At 42.4% G+C, this 20,827-nt stretch overlaps 3 protein-coding genes and 1 non-coding gene across 4 annotated transcripts; all 4 read left to right on the top strand.

Moving 5' to 3' along the window:
- Positions 1-2,386: 2,386 nt before the first annotated feature.
- Positions 2,387-4,533, top strand: LOC127765514 (EPIDERMAL PATTERNING FACTOR-like protein 2). Its single transcript, XM_052290428.1, has 3 exons — positions 2,387-3,317; positions 3,459-3,893; positions 3,986-4,533. The coding sequence occupies exons 2-3, from the start codon at positions 3,807-3,809 to the stop codon at positions 4,280-4,282; spliced, it is 384 nt and encodes a 127-aa protein (XP_052146388.1). The 5' UTR covers positions 2,387-3,317; positions 3,459-3,806; the 3' UTR covers positions 4,283-4,533.
- A 7,657-nt stretch (positions 4,534-12,190) lies between these two features.
- On the top strand, positions 12,191-15,176 carry LOC127767099 (uncharacterized). Its single transcript, XM_052292321.1, has 3 exons — positions 12,191-12,416; positions 12,559-14,687; positions 14,788-15,176. The coding sequence occupies exons 1-3, from the start codon at positions 12,314-12,316 to the stop codon at positions 14,869-14,871; spliced, it is 2,316 nt and encodes a 771-aa protein (XP_052148281.1). The 5' UTR covers positions 12,191-12,313; the 3' UTR covers positions 14,872-15,176.
- Positions 15,177-15,779: 603 nt separating this feature from the next.
- On the top strand, positions 15,780-19,918 carry LOC127767100 (plastidial pyruvate kinase 1, chloroplastic-like). The gene is made up of 7 exons (XM_052292322.1): positions 15,780-16,332; positions 17,284-17,371; positions 17,454-17,644; positions 17,997-18,115; positions 18,596-18,839; positions 18,975-19,209; positions 19,338-19,918. Exons 1-7 carry the CDS (start codon positions 15,898-15,900, stop codon positions 19,670-19,672), a joined length of 1,647 nt encoding a protein of 548 aa, XP_052148282.1. The 5' UTR covers positions 15,780-15,897; the 3' UTR covers positions 19,673-19,918.
- Positions 19,919-20,138: 220 nt separating this feature from the next.
- TRNAT-AGU (transfer RNA threonine (anticodon AGU)) lies at positions 20,139-20,212 on the top strand. The gene has a single exon. It is a non-coding gene; the product is annotated as a tRNA-Thr (tRNA).
- The last annotated feature ends 615 nt before the right edge of the window (positions 20,213-20,827 follow it).

The raw sequence follows: 20,827 nt of genomic DNA, 5'->3' as shown, positions 1-20,827 counted from the left end.
CAGGACAGATCGAATGAAATCTGGACGTACCATACATTGTCCTAAAATGGTAGTTCTAGTTTAATTTATGTGATCACGACGAAAAGCACATGCTTTTGGTTGCTGACCCGATTCGGATAGATCGGATGAAATCTGGACGTAACATATATTGTCCTAAAATGGTATATCTTGTTTAATTTATGTGATCTTGACAAAAAAAGACACGTGTTTTTCGTTGCCAACCTGTTCCAGACATACCGGATGGAATCCGGACGTAACATATATTGTCCTAAAATGGTATATCTTGTTTAATTTATGTCTTTACGATGAAAAAACACATGTATTTTGGGTTGCCGACCCGGTCCAGTCAGATCGGATGGAATCCAGACGTAACATATATTGTCCTAAAATGATATATCTTATTTAATTTATGTGATCATGACGAAAAAACTGAGAGGTTTTTTGTTTTCGACACGGTCTGTGCATTGCCTCCACAGACCTACTATCTGGGAGCTGTTTTGCACTGTGTTTGGAGTACACGCAATGCATTTTGTGGCGAACTGTAACTACCATCACTAACTCCGTGCACATGAACATGTCAAGAAAATTCTCAAATTAAGCGCACATAGCAGACAATTAAGCGCACAACCGGCGGCCTCACAGGATGCAGGGAGTAGCACCTGATGTAGCCAGGGAGCAGCGTAGTACGGAGGTAGGGAAGAAGGGAGGAGCGTGGGACGGAGGCAGAGAGCGGCGTCGGTGAGTGATTGAGGTAGGGAGTGGCACCGGCGCGGGAGCGGGACGGAGGCACGCCGCACGCGCATTGGCAGAGCGGCGGACGGGGGCTCGATCTAGGCGTGAGAGATGAGGTGGAGTTGCGGCGGAGTGGAGCGATGGAATTGGGGAAATAAGAGAGATCAAGAGAAAGAAAGAGATCGATGTGATGCGTGCGCTAGGATTGAAGGGCATTTAACTATTTGCCACATGTGGGTCACATATATATATATATATGACATGTGAATTTAGTGGCAAATAGTTAATTACCGCATATAGAGCTTATTCGGTTTGTAGGATTTTCAAACCGTAGGAATAGAGAAAACATATGAATAATATAGGAACGCATGTGCAAACCTATGGATTGGAAAAAATTTCCTATGGTTGTGTTGCAAACAATCCAAAGGATTGAAAGCATTGGGTTGGAGTGGATTATTTTTTTTCCTTTGTTTTCCCCCTAAAAGTGGAGGGATAGGAATTTTTCCTTTCATGCATTCCTTTGAAACGAATGATAGTATAGTGCTCATTCCAAAGGATTAGATATTCCTATACTTTTCCTTTACAAATCCTTTGAAACGAATAAGCCCCTAAAAGTGACAGATTGGATTGAAGCCTAGGGTTTCTTGGTTGCTATGCTACCGAATAGGCCTGGTGACCTATGGGCCTTGTTGGGCTATAATCAAACCAATAAACTTCTCATTATGCCGTGTTTAGTTCCCAAGTTGTCTTCAAACTTCCAACTTTTCCATCACATCAAAACTTTTCTACACACACGAACTTCCAACTTTTCCGTCACATCGTTTCAATTTCAACCAAACTTCTAATTTTAGTGTGAACTAAACACAGCCTTAATTCATGGGCTAGATGGCTGTTGGTTTGGCTCGTTTTGGCTCGCGAAGCCAACTCGAGCTGGCTCGTTATAATAAACGAGCTAAAACCTTGACTTGGCTCGTTAATAAATCCAAACGAGTCGAGTCGAGCTGAGCCGAGTGAGCTAATGAGTCACGAGCTTTTCGTCCAGCCCTAATCCACTCTAAGCTCATGTTTTTGCTATGTCGCGTAGTATCAAGGCAAATCTCGAAGCTTATGCCACTTGTCTATTCAATTAGTGTAGGTTAGATGTGTGTAAGTAGATAACCAACACAATTTTATCTAATAATCCAAATCTATTCTTGTGTTTTTCTTACGGTTCAATCAAACACTCATTATTATATTTTCTAATTCTTTTGCATATATGTATTTCTATCATGTTTTTTTGTTTTTTCTATTCCTATTTTTTATCAATCCTACGTTTCAAATGGGCCCTAAAAGTATTGCTACTCATCCATCTAGTATTCTAGTGAACTAGTATAAAAAAAGGGATAAGTCCATTTTACACCCTCAAACTTTTGTGTTTGTCTAAAATACACCCTCAGACTACAAAACCGGGTATCTAACACCCTCCAACTATTAAAATCGTGCAAGTTACCCCCTAAAACCAAATCAAAGTGGTTTTTTGGTTACGTAGCATCTACGTATCAATCCAAGTCAGCAAAATTATTGAAGCAAAATCCTCTCCTCTCCTCTCCTCTCCCTCTCAGCCTCTCACTCTTTCCTCCTCTCCTCTCTCTCTCTCTCACCGACGGGAGCTGCGCGGCGCAGCGGGCTGGAGCGGCGGGCTCGGCACCGGCAGCGGGCACGGCGACGACGACGGGAGCGGTGGCGGCGGCGGCGGTTGCAGCTGCGGCTAGGTCGGCCGGCGTCCGAAGGTCGTGGGGCAGCGGATCCGTCGGCCGTGGAGCCGGCCGCTGGCGATGACGACGACGGTTGTGGTGACGCCGGATGCGGCGAGCTCGGCCGGCGGCATGGCCTAGGGAGGAGCTCGCGGCACTCGACGGCGACGGCCATGGTGCAGAGTTTGCTGGCTCGAGGAGCAGCAGGAAGAAGGAAGAAGATGGGGGCGTGGATGTCGCGGGTGTGGTTCTTGATGTTCCCGGCGAAGAAGTACAAGATCGTCGTCGTCGGCCAAACCAATCTCCATGCTGCCCAAACCAATCTCCCCCAATCCGACCTTTCACCTCCTTGGCAGTGGCAGCAAAGGGGCTTGGAGCTCGTTGGGTGGCATTACTAGCGGCGACGGTGGAAGGGCGTGGAGCTCGAGGGACCCCCTCCACAACCGCTCGCCACCGCCATCACCTTGGCCACCACCTATCTCATCTGCCGATCTCAATCCGCTATGGAGAAGGGGAGATTTGTGGCAGGAAAGCGGTGGCAGTGGAAAACGGGATGGAGGCTGAGACAGAGGGAGCTAGTCGGCAACTTCGGCTGCTCCATTGAGATTTTCAGGGAGGAAGGGGAAAGAGCAGAGAGGAAAGAAGAAGAAGAAGAAGGGGGGTGTACTGACTAGTGGGACCCCCTCTCCCCCTTGGTGACGTGGAATTAAAGTTTCCGGTTTTAATAGTTCGAGGGCGTTAGATATGCGGTTTTACAGTTAGAGGGTGTGTTTTGGACAAGGTAAATAGTTGAAGGGCGTAAAATGGACTTATCCCTATAAAAAATGACCTGGTCATTTTTGAAGCTTCAAGGTGCGCTTTTGCAATGTTTAAAGTATTGTGTTTATTATTTAAGGTTGTTTTTTATACTATATTGTCGATGTCCTTATTACTGTTTAAGATGCTCGAAGAAAAAAAAAATAATAGGTTCTCTGCGTATACATGGACATGCAGTACGTTTCTACTACTACGCACACGGGCAAACTAGTACCGTCTGGCTGTACACCGAAAGCAAGCTGTGAGCTGACAAAAGAGTGAGCATCAGTAGGCGTAGGTGTAGACGGGGGTTGGTCTCTCTCCGGTGTCTTCTTCCCGCGAGAATCCACGCATAAAACGGCCGCACGCGCACGCGCAACAACTCCTCTGCCACCGTCGTCAACCCCATCATCTGCACGGCTGAACCGGGGGACGGACGACGACGACGACGACGACCGGAAGAGACGGCTGCTGGCTGGTTCGCCCATTCTTCGCCTCATCTCACCCGGTCGCCACCCAACTTTTGCCTCCCAAATCATCGTCGAAATGGCGGGCCATCTGCTCCTGCTCCTCCTGCTCGCTCTCCTCCTCGCCTCCTCCGTCCTTGCCAAAGCTGCCGCCGGCTTCACCGAGGTCAGTAAGATGACAGATCGAGCTTGCAAAGATTGGTTAGCTAACTCTATAGCTGGGAGGCTGACAATGTGTAATGGTTGTGTGTGTTGCAGGAGAAGGGCGTTGCTGGGATCAGAGGCGTGATAGGGTCGAGGCCGCCGAGCTGCGAGGGGAGGTGCAGGTCGTGTGGCCACTGCGAGGCGGTGCAGGTGCCCATAACCCCACAGCAGCTGCAGAAGAAGAGAGGCCAAGGCGACGACAGGAGGAGGAAGAAGAAGCAGCTGCTCGGCCATGGCGACAGAGCTGCTGCTGCCGGTGGGAGGGCAATGCCTGATTCCTACGACGACCACTCCAACTACAAGCCGTTGAGCTGGAGGTGCAAGTGTGGGGGAATGATCCTGAACCCATGAGGAAAATCGATCGATCTCCTCCACCGGTTTGATGAACGAACCTGAGGTCGATCTTGTGGATATATAATAGTACAGGGGATTTCGGGATTCTTGTTTGCTGATTTCCATCTTTGAATTTGTTGATGATCCTTTTGTTTTTTGGGGGCGAGAATTGAAGTTAGCTTCCAACTTGCTGCCGTTTATACGGGCCCTTTGTAACGATCACTAGCTGCTACTCTAGCTTTGGTGAAGTCATGCTCTTTTGATTCAAACATGTGCAGGATGCCTGGTTTATTACTATGCTCGCACTTCGTTGCAGAACACCTGAGATCTCTTAATCTTAAGGTGCGAGGATAAAGCTTTGAGCAAAGCATATCTAATTACAACTGCGGCAATGTGAGAGCTGTTCCGGTTAGGAGTACAGGGATTCTCCTTGTGTTATGATGCTGAGCTTGACTAGACGTGATCACAAATGGACGAAACCTACTATAGTACTAGTAGTAGGAGCACTACTTCTACTCTAGCTACTCCTCGAGCCCAGTTATTCCATCCATCGGATTCCTTCTACAGGTAGGCAGAAACTAGCAAGCCTATAAGTTTTTTATTTCTTTTTTTTTCTGAAATAATTACAGAAGGCACTAATAAAAAAACTAATTATAAAATCCGTCGGTAAAACAGCGAGACGAATTTATTAAGCCTAATTAATCTATCATTAGCAAATATTTACTGTAGCACCATATTATTAAATCATAAAGTAATTAACCTATATTTAATATTTTATGTGGGTGTTTAAACGTTCGATGTGACATATTGTAAAATTTTAGCGTGAGAAATAAACAGAACTAAACAGGGCCTATAATACTTCCTAAGTACTGTACTACCAGCTTAATACTCCGAGAAAGACGTTTATCAATGTTTGAAGTACTAGTACTGTACTAGCTGCGGCAAGGGGTGGTGTTCAGCTTATAATACTTCCTACTTCGGCTATGTCTAGTTCAGCACAAATTTAGATTTTAGTTAAAATTAAAAATGATGTGACTAAAAAGTTATATGTGTATGATAGGTTGATGTGATGGAAAATGACTGAAGCTAAACACAGCCTTCCTCTATTTGCTAGTAGTGTATTATTGACTTTGTCCCAAAATATATTTTTAAGTTTTGACTGATATACAGTTATTCTGATTTATAGTCAGAAATGTTTATATTTATATTTTTGACGGTTGAAGCAGTTGTGAACTGATCGTTACAAAGTCTCATTTATTCTAAAATAAGCTAATTTTTGAGTAATTATTATATCTAAATTTACGAAAGTAGTAGAATATATAGATATACTGGGAGTAGATAAAATAAATAATAATGGTACTGGAATTTAATAAGGTAGAGGTACTCTTTTCAATTTTTTATTGGTGCAAGAGAAAAATAAACTTACTTGAAAAATAAACGGCTTCAGTACTGAGATTTAATAAAGTAGAGGTATCATACTATTTTTAATTTCATATTGGTGTGAGAGAAAAATAAACTTACTTTAAAAATAAACGAAGTCAGTACTGTATATATTTTTTTTACTACGTCCGTTTTAAAATTACGTTCATCTTTCAACCATCTCACATATACCAATACAAAATAAAACGACTAGGAGCCTCATCGATTACTTATATTTCCTAATAAATCAAAACAACTCATTAGAGAATAAAAATTAATTTATAGGTAAAAATTTTATATATTTGTTCATAACGATTTAAAAGCCAATTGAAAAAGGAAATTACATTGAAAACATCTTTGCATCAACTTTAAAATCAAGTTAAAAAATTCAAATTTTAGGCATTTCTTGGCTTATTAGGCCATCTGATGGGGCTCTAGAATATCCATGCTTTATCAAATCTCATTATAACTACTTTTTATTTTTATCTTTTCTCAATACAATTATTCCTTACTTTTATATACTTTGATGTAATGTTTACTCCAAAAATAAATTTATTAACTTTTGTATATATTTTTTTTTATAAAAACACACCCTAAACCCGTTTAGGGTGTGTTTAGTTCCTAAAAAAAAGTTGGAAGTTTGAAGAAAGTTGGGAGTTTGGAAAAAAAAGTTGAAAGTTTATGTGTGTAGGAAAATTTTTGATGTGATATGATGTGATGGAAAGTTGGAAAACTAAACACGGCCTTTAGTGTTTGAAAAACATGCAAGTGTGAAAGGAGCGAAGTGTTCCCAAACTCAGCCGAAGTAGTTACTCTCTCCGTCCCATTCTAAGTGCAGCCATGATTTTCCGTGACCAACTTTGATCGTCCGTATTTTTTTTGAAAAAAATTTAAAAACATAAGTCACACATAAAATATTATTTATATTTTATCATCAAATAATAAAAAATATTAATTATAAAAATGTTTCAAATAAAACGAACAATTAAGGCCATGTTTAGTTCACACCAAATTTCTCCCAAACTCCCAACTTTTCATCAAATCACATCACATTCAAAACTTTCTTACTCACATAAACTCCTAATTTTTTTTCTAAACTACCAACTTTCTCCAAACTTCTCCCCAAATTCAGAAACTAAACACAGCCTAAAGCTGGATACGAAAACCCATAGTCGCTCTTAAAATGGGACATAAGAGTACTCCCTCCATCAAAAAAAAAGACAAACCTTGGTTTCCATGTCCAACGTTTGACCGTCCGTCTTATTTGAAAAAATTATGAAAAAATTAAAAAGACAAGTCCCGCATAAAATATTAATCATGTTTTATCATCTAACAACAATGAAAATACAAATTATAAAATAATTTCATATAAGACGGACAGTCAAAGTTGGATACGGAAACTCAGGATTTGACTTTTTTTTTTTTGAGACGGAAGGAGTATGGCTAGTGCAACTACCCCTATTAATTATGCAATGTGGAGTTAGCTACTAGCTCTAGTGTAGGGAGACAAGATTTGCATGGCTAGTCTAGATTTTAGATAAGTTGTATGTTAGATCGAGTATTATATATGGTGACGCAGGGGTGTTTGGCCATAAAAAACATTACAGAATCCGTCGGTAAACGGCAAGATGAATTTATTAGGTCTAATTAATCTGTTATTAGCAAATATTTACTATAGCACTATATTGTTAAATCATAGAGTAATTAGGATTAAAAGATTCGTGCCGTAAATTAGTTAATCAGTGTAATTATTTTTTTTCTATATTAAATCTTCGTAGTTCCTTCCTTTAAAAAAAAAATCTTCATAGTTCCGTTGTCGTGTCACCCGGCGCAACACGCCACCATGACCTGTCCTGTCCAATTGAAAGGCCTTTTCCATAGCTGCTTCTGCTGTAGCAGCAGAACGAAAGCAGCCAGAGGTCCAGAGCTTCAGCTTCAGCCTACTACTAGTACTCTACTACTCCCAACTCCATGGCCTTCGTTCGCCTGCACGACAGCACAACCAAAATGCGCAGAAACTCCCAATACTCCTGCTACTGAACACAGGAGGGGACATTGCAAGAAAATTATACTAGCCCCAGCATATACTAGCCTGCACACAGGAGAGGCAGCAGCTGAAGAAGGAAGCAAAACAGTCAAGCTTTTTTGCATTGCAAGCAGCCGATTCTGAATTCTGAAAGCTGTGATTCCTTGCTTGCAAGGCAGGGAGTCGCACACGGGCAGGCAGGCAGAGAGGCAGTGGAGAGCGTGGGTGGCTGCATCCTGCAGGCAGGAGGAGGGGAAGCGTTTTGCTCCAAAAGGAAAGCTGAAAAGGCCTTTGGCCTCGCGCTGTGCGTGGCCGTGTTGATGTCGAGTAGCGCCCGGCCGGCGGGCGTTCCCCTCCAAGCTGCGCGCAAGTGGACAGTGGTGGCCATGGCCATTGCACTACTGTGCAGCGATATGGCTGGGCGCTTTAAAGTAAGTGCACTGCACTGCACTGCGCCGATGGGCTCTTTCTTTCTGACCTCCTCGGTTGTTCTTTACACGAGCAAGTTGATAGTATAGCCAAATACTAGTAACTCCAAATCATCTATAGCTAACCTAATAGCTAATTCATACAATAGTAGTTGTTTACTAAACAATTAATATCTGATCCTACCTGTCATACACATATTACGTCTTTAAGTTCGTGCTGTAGCTGACTACAGATCTATAGCCTGCTGCTCCTCTCTCTCTTTCTTTATCTCTTTAAAATATATTTATAGCTGGCTTATAGCATGCTATTATACCTGCTCTACAGGGCATTTTGGTTTTCGATGGCATGTAATTTTAGTGCCCTTAATGAAAGGATTAAAAGGTTTTATGTAATTTAAGGCTGAGTTCTTCAAGTAACTTTCCCAAATTAACTTTCTCATTTTTCGAGTGCATATTTTTCAAAATATTAAATGGTGCGATTTCTAAACAAAATTATATAAAAATTGCTTTAAAATATAACTAGCATAGTGGCTAGCACAGATTACGCAGGTAGCATAATATATTTTCTCTAGTATAATAGCATATATGTTTTCTCATTATATTATTCAAATATATTAAAATGACAACATAATTTTAAATTTTGCAATAACTTTACGAAACTACTAATGTGTAATATTCATATTGTATTTTATATACGTGTTAGTTATTAATTATTTTTAATATCAGATTTTAGTTATTTATAAATTATATATATTTCTATATGGACTATAGACTCGTCTTTTAATATTTCTTTTTTAAATTTCGAATTTTCTGTAAATTGTATTTCTATATAGACTCTAGGCTCTTCTTCCAATATTATTTATTTTTATTTATGAATTTTTATTATTTCTAATTATATTTCTATGTGGACTCTAAACTCATCTTTCAATATTCTTTAATTTTTAATTTCGAATTTCAGTTACTTCTAAATTGTATTCCTATATTGACTTTAAACTCATCTTCCCATGTTTTTCTTAATTACGAATTTTAGTTATTTGTAAATTGTATTTTTATATGGACTCTAAACTCTACTTTTAATTTTATTATATTTATTCCGAATTTTAGTTAGTTTTAAATTCTTATATGGACTCCATACTCTATTTCTAATATTCCTTATTTTGTAATTCCGAATTTCTTTTTTTCTTAATTGTAGTCTCCTCTTCTAATATTCCTTATTTTTAATTCCGAATTTCAACTATTTCCTAATTGTATTTCTATATGGACTCTAGTCTCCTCTTCTAATATTCTTATTTTTTAGTTCCGAATTTCAGGTATTTCTAAATTGTATTTCTATATGGACTCTGTTTTTTCTTTTTCTCCGATTAATGTGAGAATTTCTATGCTATGAGAGCGAACGTGGAGGCTCCTTTTTCTATTCCTTTAATAATATAATAGATATTAATTTATTTTTAAGTTTTTTAAGTTAATAGTACTTAATTCATCATATATTAATAAATCATTACATATGCTAATTTTACTAGAACTCTGTCAAAATAAGTGTACTTATTAAGTACTTTTTTAAAGAACTTGGAAAATAGATTAAAATATTAATGAAAAATTACCTTTTTGACCTTATGATATACTCCTTCCGTCTCATTTTAAGCGCACTGCAACTATGAGTTTTTTTTTCCAGATTTGATTGTCCGTTTTATTTGAAATTTTTTTATGATTAGTATTGTGTTGTTATTAGATGATAAATAAGACGAACAATTTAAGTTAGACATTAAAACTAATGATGTCAATTAAAATGAGATAAATAGAGTACTCTATCCGTTAAAAAAAGGCAACACCTCTCCTAGTACACTGTCGCTGTGGAGGTCCTTATATACGCACGTCCCGTCTCGTTTGGTCCGATCCGGTGCGGTGCGGGTGCGGTCACGTCGTTGGCCAGAGGGCCTGTCCCTTCTCTCGGGTCATCTCAGCGACGTCGCCACCTGCAGTAGCCTCCATGGTAACCTGTGCGTCGTCACGCTACGCAGATGCTACCCTCGCTGCCGTAAAAAATCCGTCGATCGATCGCCGAGATGATACCGATGATCGATGGGAAAATGTGCCTGATACCGCTGGCTCGCTCGCTGCGCGGCGAAACAGGGCTCCCAGCATGTGACTCGCCAAGTCGAGTCGCCAGGGTGTAGTCGGTCAGGCCAATTGCAGAGATCGATCGATCGGTTGGTCAGATACGTTGTGCCGGACTGCCGGTGTGTGTGACTGCGCGTGGTTGTGGTAGATCGGAAGAATTCAATTCAACGGTGCATAGACACAAGTTCCAACGAGAGAAGACGAGAACACAAAAGGAATTAAACATAAACTAAACTTTAATCCATCCAAGTTATATGGGATGAATTTGAAGTATTAAACATAGACTACTTATTATAAAACTAATTATATAAATTAAAGCTAATTCGCGTGACAAATCTTTTAAGCATAATTAATTTATAATTTGCGTATGTTTACTGTAGCATCACATAGCCTAATCATGGATAAATTAGGCTTAATAGATTCGTCTCGCGAATTAGTGCAGGGTTATAGAATGGGTTTTTATTAATAATCTACGTTTAATATTTATAATTAGTGTCCAAACATTCGATGTGATAGGGACTAAAAAGTTTTATTCTCATCTAAATAGGAAAGATTTTGGGACTGAAATTTCTCCGTCGATTGGCAGTTGTGTTCTTTTTTTAAGTGTTTTCTTCATCTAGAATGTAGCAATTTAAGATGGGATGAGATCCATCTTTAGACAATATATCTAGATATACCTTATGTCCAAATATATTGTCTTAAGATCCCAGACGAAGGTAGTAGTTCCTAACTCACTTTCTCGTCTCTCCTGTGTACGTTTCCCAAATTCTTAAAAAATATTTATATACGAAAATTATTTTTAAAAAATCATATTAATGTACTTTTTTAAAAAGAAAAAAAAGTTTCTTATATTTTGTAACAAGGCTAGTAGTACTCCGTGGTATATGACCAATTGTTGGTGTCCTGCGCCAGAGTGACGCCCCAGAGTAAATTGGACCGGAATATTGTTGAGGCCCGAACAGCAGGCCTAGATTTAGTTGGGCCCGACCTGGATAGCGAGGAATGAACCAGCCCAGAACTAGTCGGCTAGGTCGGGATGCGATGAGATCCCGATGTACGTGTTGGACTTGGACCCAGCCCCGTTGGTCCAGCCCAATACTCCCGATATTCAAGTTTGAGGCAGGCCACTAATCCGTCGCAGCATTCGAGCCCATTTTCGTTTCGAATCAACGTATCTGCTTTGGTTCACAGGAAAGATTTAAATATCCACGCATTTCAAACGTGTTAAAACTAAAAGGCCATATGATTTTTTTTCTCAGTCCTGCGAACACGCCTACGAGGTTACTAGTGAGTCTATGGTGGCAACTTATTACTCATTTTCTGTTAGCTAAACAAATACGCTTTCTTATTTTTTTTAAAAAACTAAATAGACCCATTTTTATTTGTTATAATTGATATTTAATTAATCATATGGTAATTACTTGCATCGTTTCTGTGCCACGAAAAATCCAACTCAGTAGGGTGTGTTATTTTCTTCCACTCTCTAGTTTTTACTTTTTGATTTTCTGCACACGCTTCCCAAATCATTAAATTGTGTGTTTTTTAAGAAGAATATGAAAGTTCATTTGAAAGTATCATATTAATATATTATTTGATCTTTTTAATATTTAATTAATCATGCGTTAGTAACTATTTAGGTTTCGTGTGCCTAGGAAATGGTATCCAAACCCCTCAAAATAACACAGCAAAGTCTGTGACCCGCGTGGTAGATCCAGCCATCCAGGAATTTTAACAATCGTGCACAAACATTTTATAACAATAGTAATAATCTGTACGACTGTACCTTATTTGCGCTTGTAGGTGTCAACGGTCGGTTTGGAAAAAAAAAAAAAAACTTCCAACGGCCGGAATCCTTCTTCCATCTCCTCATCCAAATCCCAACGGTCATCTCTCCGCCCTTCCCCCCACTTGTCCCCTAGCTCCGCCGCGATAAAGTCTTGTAGCCGTTGGAGATCAAAATCACCAAGCAATCCCATCCCCCGCGGCGCCCCTTCCCCCCCAATTCTCCGCCTCGAATTCACCCTCTCTCTCTCTCTCCCCCCGAATCCACAGATCGAGATGGCTGCGGCGACGGCGAGGTCTCCGTCCCCCGGCCCCGGCGCGAGGCCGGGCTGCGCCGTCAGGAGGAGCGCCGACTCCAGCCCCGCCGCCTCCCCCTGCGGTAACGTCTCTTTTTGATTTGTTTCCGGTTTCGTTTTCGAACAAGCTTTCCGTTTCTGCGGCGAGCGGATCTGATCTGATGGTTTCGTGGTGATTTTGATCGAGTCGTGTTTTTTTTTTTTGTTTTTGGTTGGATGCGGCAGATTTGGCGGCGCTGAGGAGCTCCGCGGTGTGCAGGAACGCGTCGCCGCGGGCGTCGTGGTGCGCGGAGAAGGAGAACAGCGGGCAGCGCGACGCGGCGGCGAGGGCGGCGGCGGCGCCCAAGCCCGCTCGCCCCGCGGCCGGCGCCGCGAAGAACTTCATGGCGCCGACCATCTCCGCGGCGTCCAAGGCCTCGCCAAGGAAGAAGGTGCTCGGGGAGCGCAACGAGCAGCAGCAGCTCTACCCCGTGGCCTCGTCCCCCGTCAAGCCCATGGCGTCCGAGGCGGGCGCCCCGCGACGCCTCCGGCTCTCGTTCGATGGGGCGCCCAATACTGCCCCACCCGCCGCATCCACGCCGGTCACCGCGGCGGCCGGCTCCAGGCACTCGTTCGGCGGGGAGGAGGAGCGGAGGGTGGAGAATCCCCCGTGCAAGAACCACCACCACGCCACGGCCTTCGACGACGCTGCTTCCGCGGAGGCGGACCAGGGTGCGGCTCCGTACGATCCCAGGACGAACTACCTGTCGCCGAGGCCTCGGTTTCTGCACTACAAGCCCAACCCCCGCATCGATCTGTACCGGCAAGGCAGCAGCGGTGGCGTGAGGCGGCTCGAGGACGGGTTCGCCTCCGAGAGCAGCGAGGAAACCGTCACCACCACCACCACCAGCAGCAGCGAGGAGGAGGTGGTTCTTGTAGACGAAGAACAACAAGCGCATCTGTCGTCTGAGCTCGGAGATGGCGCCGCTGTTCCCGCGGCTGATGCTTGTGCCCTGCCGCTGGAGCCTGCGTCGGGTTCACCGCGGGCTCGCGTGCTGACGCCAGAGCCAGCGACGCGTTCCCCGCGCGCTCGTGTCCAGACACCGGCGCCGGAGTCTACGGCGAGCTCCGAGCGAGCTCGTCGTCCCAGGAAGAGGTCTTCCCTGAGGTTCCTGGTTGCTCCCCTTGCGCTGGTCGTGTTCATGGCTGCTGCTCTCATCTGCGTGCCGCCGCCGCCGGTGGATTCTCCGGTCATGCCGCTAACCGCCCTGTCGAAGGTGTCGGACTTTCTGTCAGTTCAAGAATTGCATCCTGTGGAGTTGGCTGCTTGGCTGAAGCAATGGTCAAGCAGTTCGTTGAATCTGGTCACATCCTACTGGGAATCCCTTGTTTGGGCGCAAGAGCAAGAGTTCTTTGGTCCGCACTTCGCAGCCAATTTGAGTGCTGCAGCTGCAAGTGCGCACGAGGGTGTTGATCTCTACTGCAACTTTGTTGAAACAAGGCCAGTTCTAATGGAAGATATCGGTGCCAGTGCCTTTGAGCAGGATTCCAAGATCCAGGAGGCTGTTTCAGCAAGTGATTCTGAGTTGATTTCAGAGATCAGTGATGTGGAGCAAGAAGATATCACTGATAAGGGAGATGTGATCGATGATGGGTTCTTAGCAGAGGAGCTTAATGTTGAGATGCCGGAAGAAGACGCTGAGATGTCACAAGAAGTTTCAGGTAGCAATGGTGAAGAGATGGCATCCTTCAGTCAGGATCTGGAGCCCTCCCAACCTGCAGGAGAAGCTGAGCCACTAGAGAACATTGAAACTAGCACTTCTTCCTTGAAGCAGGATGTTCAGACTGATGATTCTGAGGGTGATCGTGCTGCCGACGGAGAGGAGAGCCCAGAGGCGGATCATGGAATGAAGTCAGAATTGGGGATGTGGCCAAGCTACCTGGACAAAATCTCAAAGCCTGCTGCTGCTGGCGCAGCTCTGGCTGCCGTCATTGTTCCAGCTGCACTGGCCTTCCTCCTCATGAGCAAGAAGCAAGATCAGGCTGTCGCAAATGCTGCCGCTGAGGCACCAGCTGATCAAGCTGAACCGGTTGTCGAGAAGACCCTATCTGGTTCGGGGAGCAGCGAGGGTCATCTTCGTGTGAAGGGTTCACAGCTTCAGACTCCTCCTGTGGCAGATGAAACCGAGAGATTCGGCGGCGGCTCCGGCGCTTCAATGTATAGCAGCAGCTTGTCTTCTGGCTATGGCAGGAGGAGGAGTGCCAAGGAGGACGAGAGCCTGAGCCTTGATCCAGTGTCCAGGAGGGATTCTGCCGCGCAACCCACATCGTCCTATGGTAGTTTCACCACCTACGAGAAGATCCCTGCCAAGAAGGTATACAATTAAGCGGTTGCTGTTTATATCCTGAATTCATCCTTTGAAAGTTTGTTTGTGCTAGGTTGCATGCTTAATTAATTTAACTTTGTTTGTGCAGAGAAACAAGGATGATGAGGCGGTGACCACCCCAGTCCGGCGTTCCAGCAGGTTGAGGAATCAGGTTAAATCACCGGAGGCGTAAAGATGGGCAGCCCCAGTGCTAACTACGATCTGTAGGGGACCTAACTATCAGCTTGATTTTAGCACTTGCTGCTTTAGCTTAACTGCTCCTCAGCTTTCATTGACATTGCTTTAGCACTTGAATTCGACTGATGTATGATGATAAATAACAGCTCTCTGCTGTTCTTTTCATCGAAAAATGGATTACGATTTCTGTTTTTTCCCCCCTTCTTTTTAGTTGTGTCTGTTGAGATGACTGCTTTCGTGCAGCTTTGTTATGTTTGCTACCTGAATATGAATGTATTAATCCAGGACATCGCTTTGTTACCATTCTGTCAGTTTCTTTGTGACCGTGACATCATCTATTGTCTTCCGTATTAATGTTTCAGAAACATGCTTGTTTTTCGTTTGGAGTATTTCGATGGATTTACGATTATGGTACTAGTAGTTCTGTAGTAGCCACGACAAAACACTTTGAAACTTCCAACTTTCCATCACATCCAAAACTTTTCTACACATATAAACTTTCAACTTTTTCCAAACTTCTAACTTTTTTTTAGGAACTAAACATAGCCCAGGTTAGATTCATATTGAAATCAGAACCAAGCCTGCCAAATTCACTTAGCATTAAAATTTCAGATTTACTATGCAAACACTTGGAAGCTGTGCTGTAACAATCGTTCGTGTTTCTGCAAAACCGTGTGCAAATTCACATAAAACTGCTCGAATTCATATTCCATTGTGATGGGTGTGAATTTCAACGCTGCTAATATTTGACTTTTGACAAGTTGCCATCCTGTGGCGGGAAAAACAAGCTTAAAAAGAAAAAACAAACTCAAACAACATTTGCCTACCGGACCCACATGTCAGCTTCCAAGTAGCCCAATCCGTTGGCTCCCTGACAGTCGGACCCACTTGTCATCTGCCCCAATTCGGTTCAACTACCCGCAGGAGTCGGTCTCCTCGCCCTCCTCGCATCGCATCCTCCGCCGCCGCCGCCGCCATCACCCTCCTCTCCGCCGCATTAGCAGTAGAATCCTAAGCCATAATGGCAACCTCCGCCGCCGCCGCCGCGAGCACCTTGCCTTACCTCGTCGCCGCCGCCTCCTCCTCCGCGGCGGCGCGCCGCCGCGGGGCCCACCGGATCCGGGCGTCGTCGGCGGCGGCGGAGGTGGAGGGGGCGATGGACGTGGTGTCGGAGGCGGAGCTGCGGGAGAAGGGGTTCATGGGGCTCCGGAAGACGAAGCTGGTGTGCACGGTGGGGCCCGCGTGCGTGGGGGCTTTGCCGGCGCTGGCGCGCGGCGGAATGGGCGTGGCGCGGGTCAACCTGTGCCACGGGGGCCGCGGCTGGCACCGCGCCGTGATGCGCGAGGTGCGGAGGCTCAACGAGGAGGAAGGCTTCTGCGTCTCCCTCATGGTCGACACCGAGGGGTCCCAGCTCCTCGTCGCCGACCACGGCGGCGCCGCCTCCGTCAAGGCCGAGGTGTGCTTTCTCCATTTTCTTGTCGATTTGGTTCCCGGCATTGACGTCCGGGGATTATTTCATATAATTGCGCAACAATGCCCCACACCTTCAAATGTGCATCCTAGAAACATCCAATTTGGTATTTTGGTTGTCCAAATTTGAAATAAAAACAATTGGTGTTTTCTTGGGAGTAATTTTGTCAAATTTGATTGAGTTTGGTCTAGCCGGTGACCAGATTTGAATCATAACATTCGGGTAGGATGTCCATTCATTTGGGATTGTTTTGCTAAATGACAATTGTTGTACAGAGACATTGTTATGACTTTCATTTAGCAGATGGCCCTTTGGCATTTGATTTATTTGTATGCATATTTTATACATCCTTTATATTGCAAAAGACTAAGATAAATTCAGTCTTAGTTAGATAGTATATTCCTTAATAAAAGGATAGCTGCTAGTGTATTTCTCGAAAGAAGGACAGTGGCTAGCCCTTTCAGCCTTTGTAATGCTAAAGCAGATAAGTCTTCACTTATGTTCCTCCATTATGCCGAAGAAGCTGAAGTAACTAGATTTTGTGCTAACAGCATTCTTAATAGGACATATTCATGGTTAAAAAGTTTTACGGACTTGGTACTACTAGAAGTACTAGATTATTATTTCGTGCTTATAGCTTAGGTTTCATTAGAGTATGGCACTGCAAGTAAAAAAAGATGAACTTTGGTCATCTCGATCTTTGTAATTTACGCCTTCAACCATTCATCAAGTTATTGTGTGAGGTAGCAAAATTTATCGAATTAGTCCTGATCTATTACCATACACTGTTTGAGTTTTGGTTAGTATCTACTCTTCATTGATACTATCATTTATCTGTAATTGTCTCAGCATCTCAATATCTTTGTGAACATATTTTTGTTACTCTCTTTCACACAAATCATTCCATTGTTTCCTTGTTTCCATTAAATATTGCAGGATGGCTCTGAATGGCTATTTACAAGTAAAAGAACCGATGAATCTCATCCATTCACAATGCATGTTAACTTTGATAAGTTTTCTGAAGGTCTGAAGATTTGCATGGCTTTTGCTGGTTTTCCATAACAGGAATTTAAATGTTCTTTTCACAAATTACATACCATTTACAGACATTCTAGTTGGTGATGAGCTTGTAATTGATGGAGGAATGGCAACATTTGAAGTTATTGAGAAGGTCGGAAATGATTTGCGCTGTAAGTGCACAGACCCAGGTTTGCTTCTTCCTCGAGCCAAACTGTCATTCTGGAGGAATGGAAAATTAGTTGAAAGGAACTTTGGGCTTCCTACATTGTCAGCAAAGGTTAACTTAAAATGCAGTACTTTATTATTGCTATTTGTTCGCTTTCAATGTAGTGTCGCTTTGTTTTTTCCTGAAAAAAACAGCATGTTTTCACTTATTCATGAAGTATTTCTATTAATTGAATTATTGCATTTATACTGTTTCCTTAAAGTTGCCCATTTTTCTTGTTTTTTCCCCTGAAGACTGCAACAATTTTTTTGGCTTATTCATGAAGTATTTCTGTTAATTGAATTAATACATTTGTACTGTTTCCATGTGACAGTTCTTAAGAAGTGATAGAATTTCTGGATATTTCCATTTCATAAATTGTTCTCTCATAGCATGCTTGCTGCGTGCATATATTATCTTGTAGGATTGGGCTGACATTGAATTTGGGATAGCTGAAGGAGTTGATTGCATCGCTCTTTCATTTGTAAAAGATGCTAATGACATCAAGTATCTCAAGACTTACCTCTCCAGAAAATCATTAGAGTGAGCAGACAACTGACATATAAAGTCCTTTTATAGTTTGCTAAACTGAATTTTCTTTGCATTATTGTAAAATGGTGTACAATTATTTGTTTCACAGGATTGTTGCGTAATATATATGTGTCAATTTATTATTATTATAGATGTCTATGTGCTAAAGGAGAGTCCTAGAAAATTCTGGAGCTGCTGCAGTTAAGCTTATAAATCAATGCATCACATTGTCTTATCTAGAAATGCAAACCTGGTAGAAGTGCAGAACGAAAGAAAATCGATGCTATTATTTCACAGCAGAGCATATTAAGTCAATTGTTTGGAAGTATTCAGCTGCAATACAGAACCATAGAACTAACTTGTGTTACTGATGTATTTATGCCAAAGTTACCACCCTATTCAGTTTAGGATTTGCAGTTATGTTACTGTTGGATAGATCTTTATGCAACTGCTAGCTAGTTGCTGTACTAATACAATCTTGCTATATACCAGACACATCAAAATATTCGCGAAGGTTGAGAGTCTTGAATCACTCAAGAACCTTAAAGACATCATAGAGGCATCTGATGGAGTTATGGTAGCACGTGGTGATCTTGGAGTTCAGATTCCTTTAGAACAAATCCCAGCCATCCAAGAGGCAATTGTTGATCTTTGTCGACGGTTGAACAAGCCAGTGATAGTTGCCTCTCAGCTTCTTGAATCAATGGTTGAGTATCCAACACCAACTCGTGCAGAGGTAATCTATTTTTTTAAGGAAATAAAGTTAATATAACCACGATGTACGGATAATACATTTCAAAAAGAAATTTTAATTCCATCTACCTAACCTTTTTGTGCTTCTCCTTGATGACCTGGCATTATCTTTCTGAAGGTAGCAGACGTTTCTGAAGCAGTACGGCAATATGCTGATGCCGTAATGTTATCGGCAGAGTCAGCTATAGGTGCATATCCCCAGAAAGCTCTAGCAGTCCTCCGTGCTGCTAGTGAGAGGATGGAATCATGGAGCCGTGAGGAAAACATGCAGAAACTTCTTCCACAACATCAGCTTGCAATAGCTTTGCCTGATAGGATCTCAGAGCAAATTTGCACCAGTGCTGCAGAAATGGGTATTTTTCTAATTTTCTTGTTTATACATCCTTTCCAGATATCCACTACCTTTTTATTTCGATAAGCAAATATATATTACCTTTTTATAATATCATCTGATATTCGCTCATGGTTACTCTCCCTGCAGCAAACAACCTTGCGGTGGATGCCATCTTTGTTTACACAAAGTATGGTCACATGGCGTCGCTTCTTTCGCGCAACCGGCCCAACCCTCCCATTTTTGCTTTCACTGATAATGCCAACTCAAGAAAGAGCATGAACCTCTACTGGGGAGTAATTCCACTTCAGCTACCACTGTCAAATAACATGGAAGATAACTTCAATCAAACCATCAAGCTTATGAAGTCGAAGGGTTCAGTGAAATCTGGAGACACAGTCTTGGTCGTCGCCGACTCTGATCTGAACCGACCCCGTGCTGCTACCTCAGTTTTCCAATCCATTCAAGTTCGAATAGTGGACTAGGTTAGTCATTGCTGAGCTAGTTGCTAGCAGCTGCAGATCTGGATGGATATTTACAAATTATACGATGATTCTTGAAATTGTTCTGATGCGAACTTCTTGTGGTATTTGGATTAGGGGTCTTCATCTGCAATAAGTATCGAATGAAAGTGTTGCTTGTGCGCACCTGGTATTAGTTTGTATACATTCCAATCATGAATCATCTCCCCTTTTTCATACTAAAAGGCTTCAAAAATAATTCTATGTTCAAATGTTAGCGTTATGTGCAGAATCTAAAATGTACGACGTTCTAAACTGTGGCCCACTATGTTTATATCCAAGCCACCATGTAATCATACAATTTTGATTCTGATACCTTTGAGTCGTTCTGATAACATACGAAGTGTATGAGTTCATGGGTATTGGCATTGCAAGCATAATGCCGAAGAGCCCTAATTTAAGAATAATACATACAAAAATTTAAAGATAAGCTTTCGTAGCTCAGTTGGTTAGAGCACCCGTTTAGTAAGCGGGAGGTCTTGAATTCGACTCTCAACGAAAGCATAATTTATTTGCCCATTTGATTTTTTATGAAATTTTTGCCACGATTTTGTTTGAGTTTGTGCTAAGGAAAGCAATTAAATAACCATGGGTTTGAGACGATTTACTTGAAGTATATATAACCACGATTTCATTCGAGTTTGTGTAAGGAAATCAAATAACCAGGATTTTCTTGAGTTTGTCTTTAGGAAAGCATATAACTAATTAACCACAATTTCGTTTGAGTTGTGTGTTAAGGAAAGAAATAACCACGATTTTCAAACGCTGCGCGCGCCACACATGCATGCCTGCAAGATAAATTTGTGCACTTGTGCAGTGAAATCTATTAGTACTATTCACTGTATAATTGGTAAGAAACAGCTAGCCTGCCATAATCTGCAGAAGCTTGCTACAACGCCGTTTCGTCTATGTTCATTTTAAGTTAAAGTAGAAAAAGCTGTTCCTCTTTAAAGAAAGCAGTAAAACTGTGGAACATATACTGTTTTATAATATATGACGTTATATATTGAAAACGAAGGGATTATTATTATTATTATTATTATTATTATTATTTATGGTTTTTATGGTCATGCCTCATACTTGTCTTCATTAATTTGCAGAAATGAGCTTATCCATGCT

Source organism: Oryza glaberrima, chromosome 3 (assembly GCF_000147395.1).
Source record: "Oryza glaberrima chromosome 3, OglaRS2, whole genome shotgun sequence".
NCBI classification, from domain to species: Eukaryota; Viridiplantae; Streptophyta; class Magnoliopsida; order Poales; family Poaceae; genus Oryza; species Oryza glaberrima.
This window is presented reverse-complemented; position numbering and strand designations above follow the sequence as displayed.

What these genes read in the sequence shown, in the direction of transcription:
- LOC127765514 (XM_052290428.1), top strand. Translation starts at nt 3,807, where the DNA reads ATGGCGGGCCATCTGCTCCTGCTCCTCCTGCTCGCTCTCCTCCTCGCC. An exon ending in CTGCCGCCGGCTTCACCGAG is followed by an intron (nt 3,894 to 3,985) that starts GTCAGTAAGATG and finishes TGTGTGTTGCAG; the next exon opens with GAGAAGGGCGTTGCTGGGAT.
- LOC127767099 (XM_052292321.1), top strand. Translation starts at nt 12,314, where the DNA reads ATGGCTGCGGCGACGGCGAGGTCTCCGTCCCCCGGCCCCGGCGCGAGG. An exon ending in CCCCGCCGCCTCCCCCTGCG is followed by an intron (nt 12,417 to 12,558) that starts GTAACGTCTCTT and finishes TGGATGCGGCAG; the next exon opens with ATTTGGCGGCGCTGAGGAGC. An exon ending in AGAAGATCCCTGCCAAGAAG is followed by an intron (nt 14,688 to 14,787) that starts GTATACAATTAA and finishes TTGTTTGTGCAG; the next exon opens with AGAAACAAGGATGATGAGGC.
- LOC127767100 (XM_052292322.1), top strand. Translation starts at nt 15,898, where the DNA reads ATGGCAACCTCCGCCGCCGCCGCCGCGAGCACCTTGCCTTACCTCGTC. An exon ending in CCGCCTCCGTCAAGGCCGAG is followed by an intron (nt 16,333 to 17,283) that starts GTGTGCTTTCTC and finishes TAAATATTGCAG; the next exon opens with GATGGCTCTGAATGGCTATT. An exon ending in CAACACCAACTCGTGCAGAG is followed by an intron (nt 18,840 to 18,974) that starts GTAATCTATTTT and finishes ATCTTTCTGAAG; the next exon opens with GTAGCAGACGTTTCTGAAGC.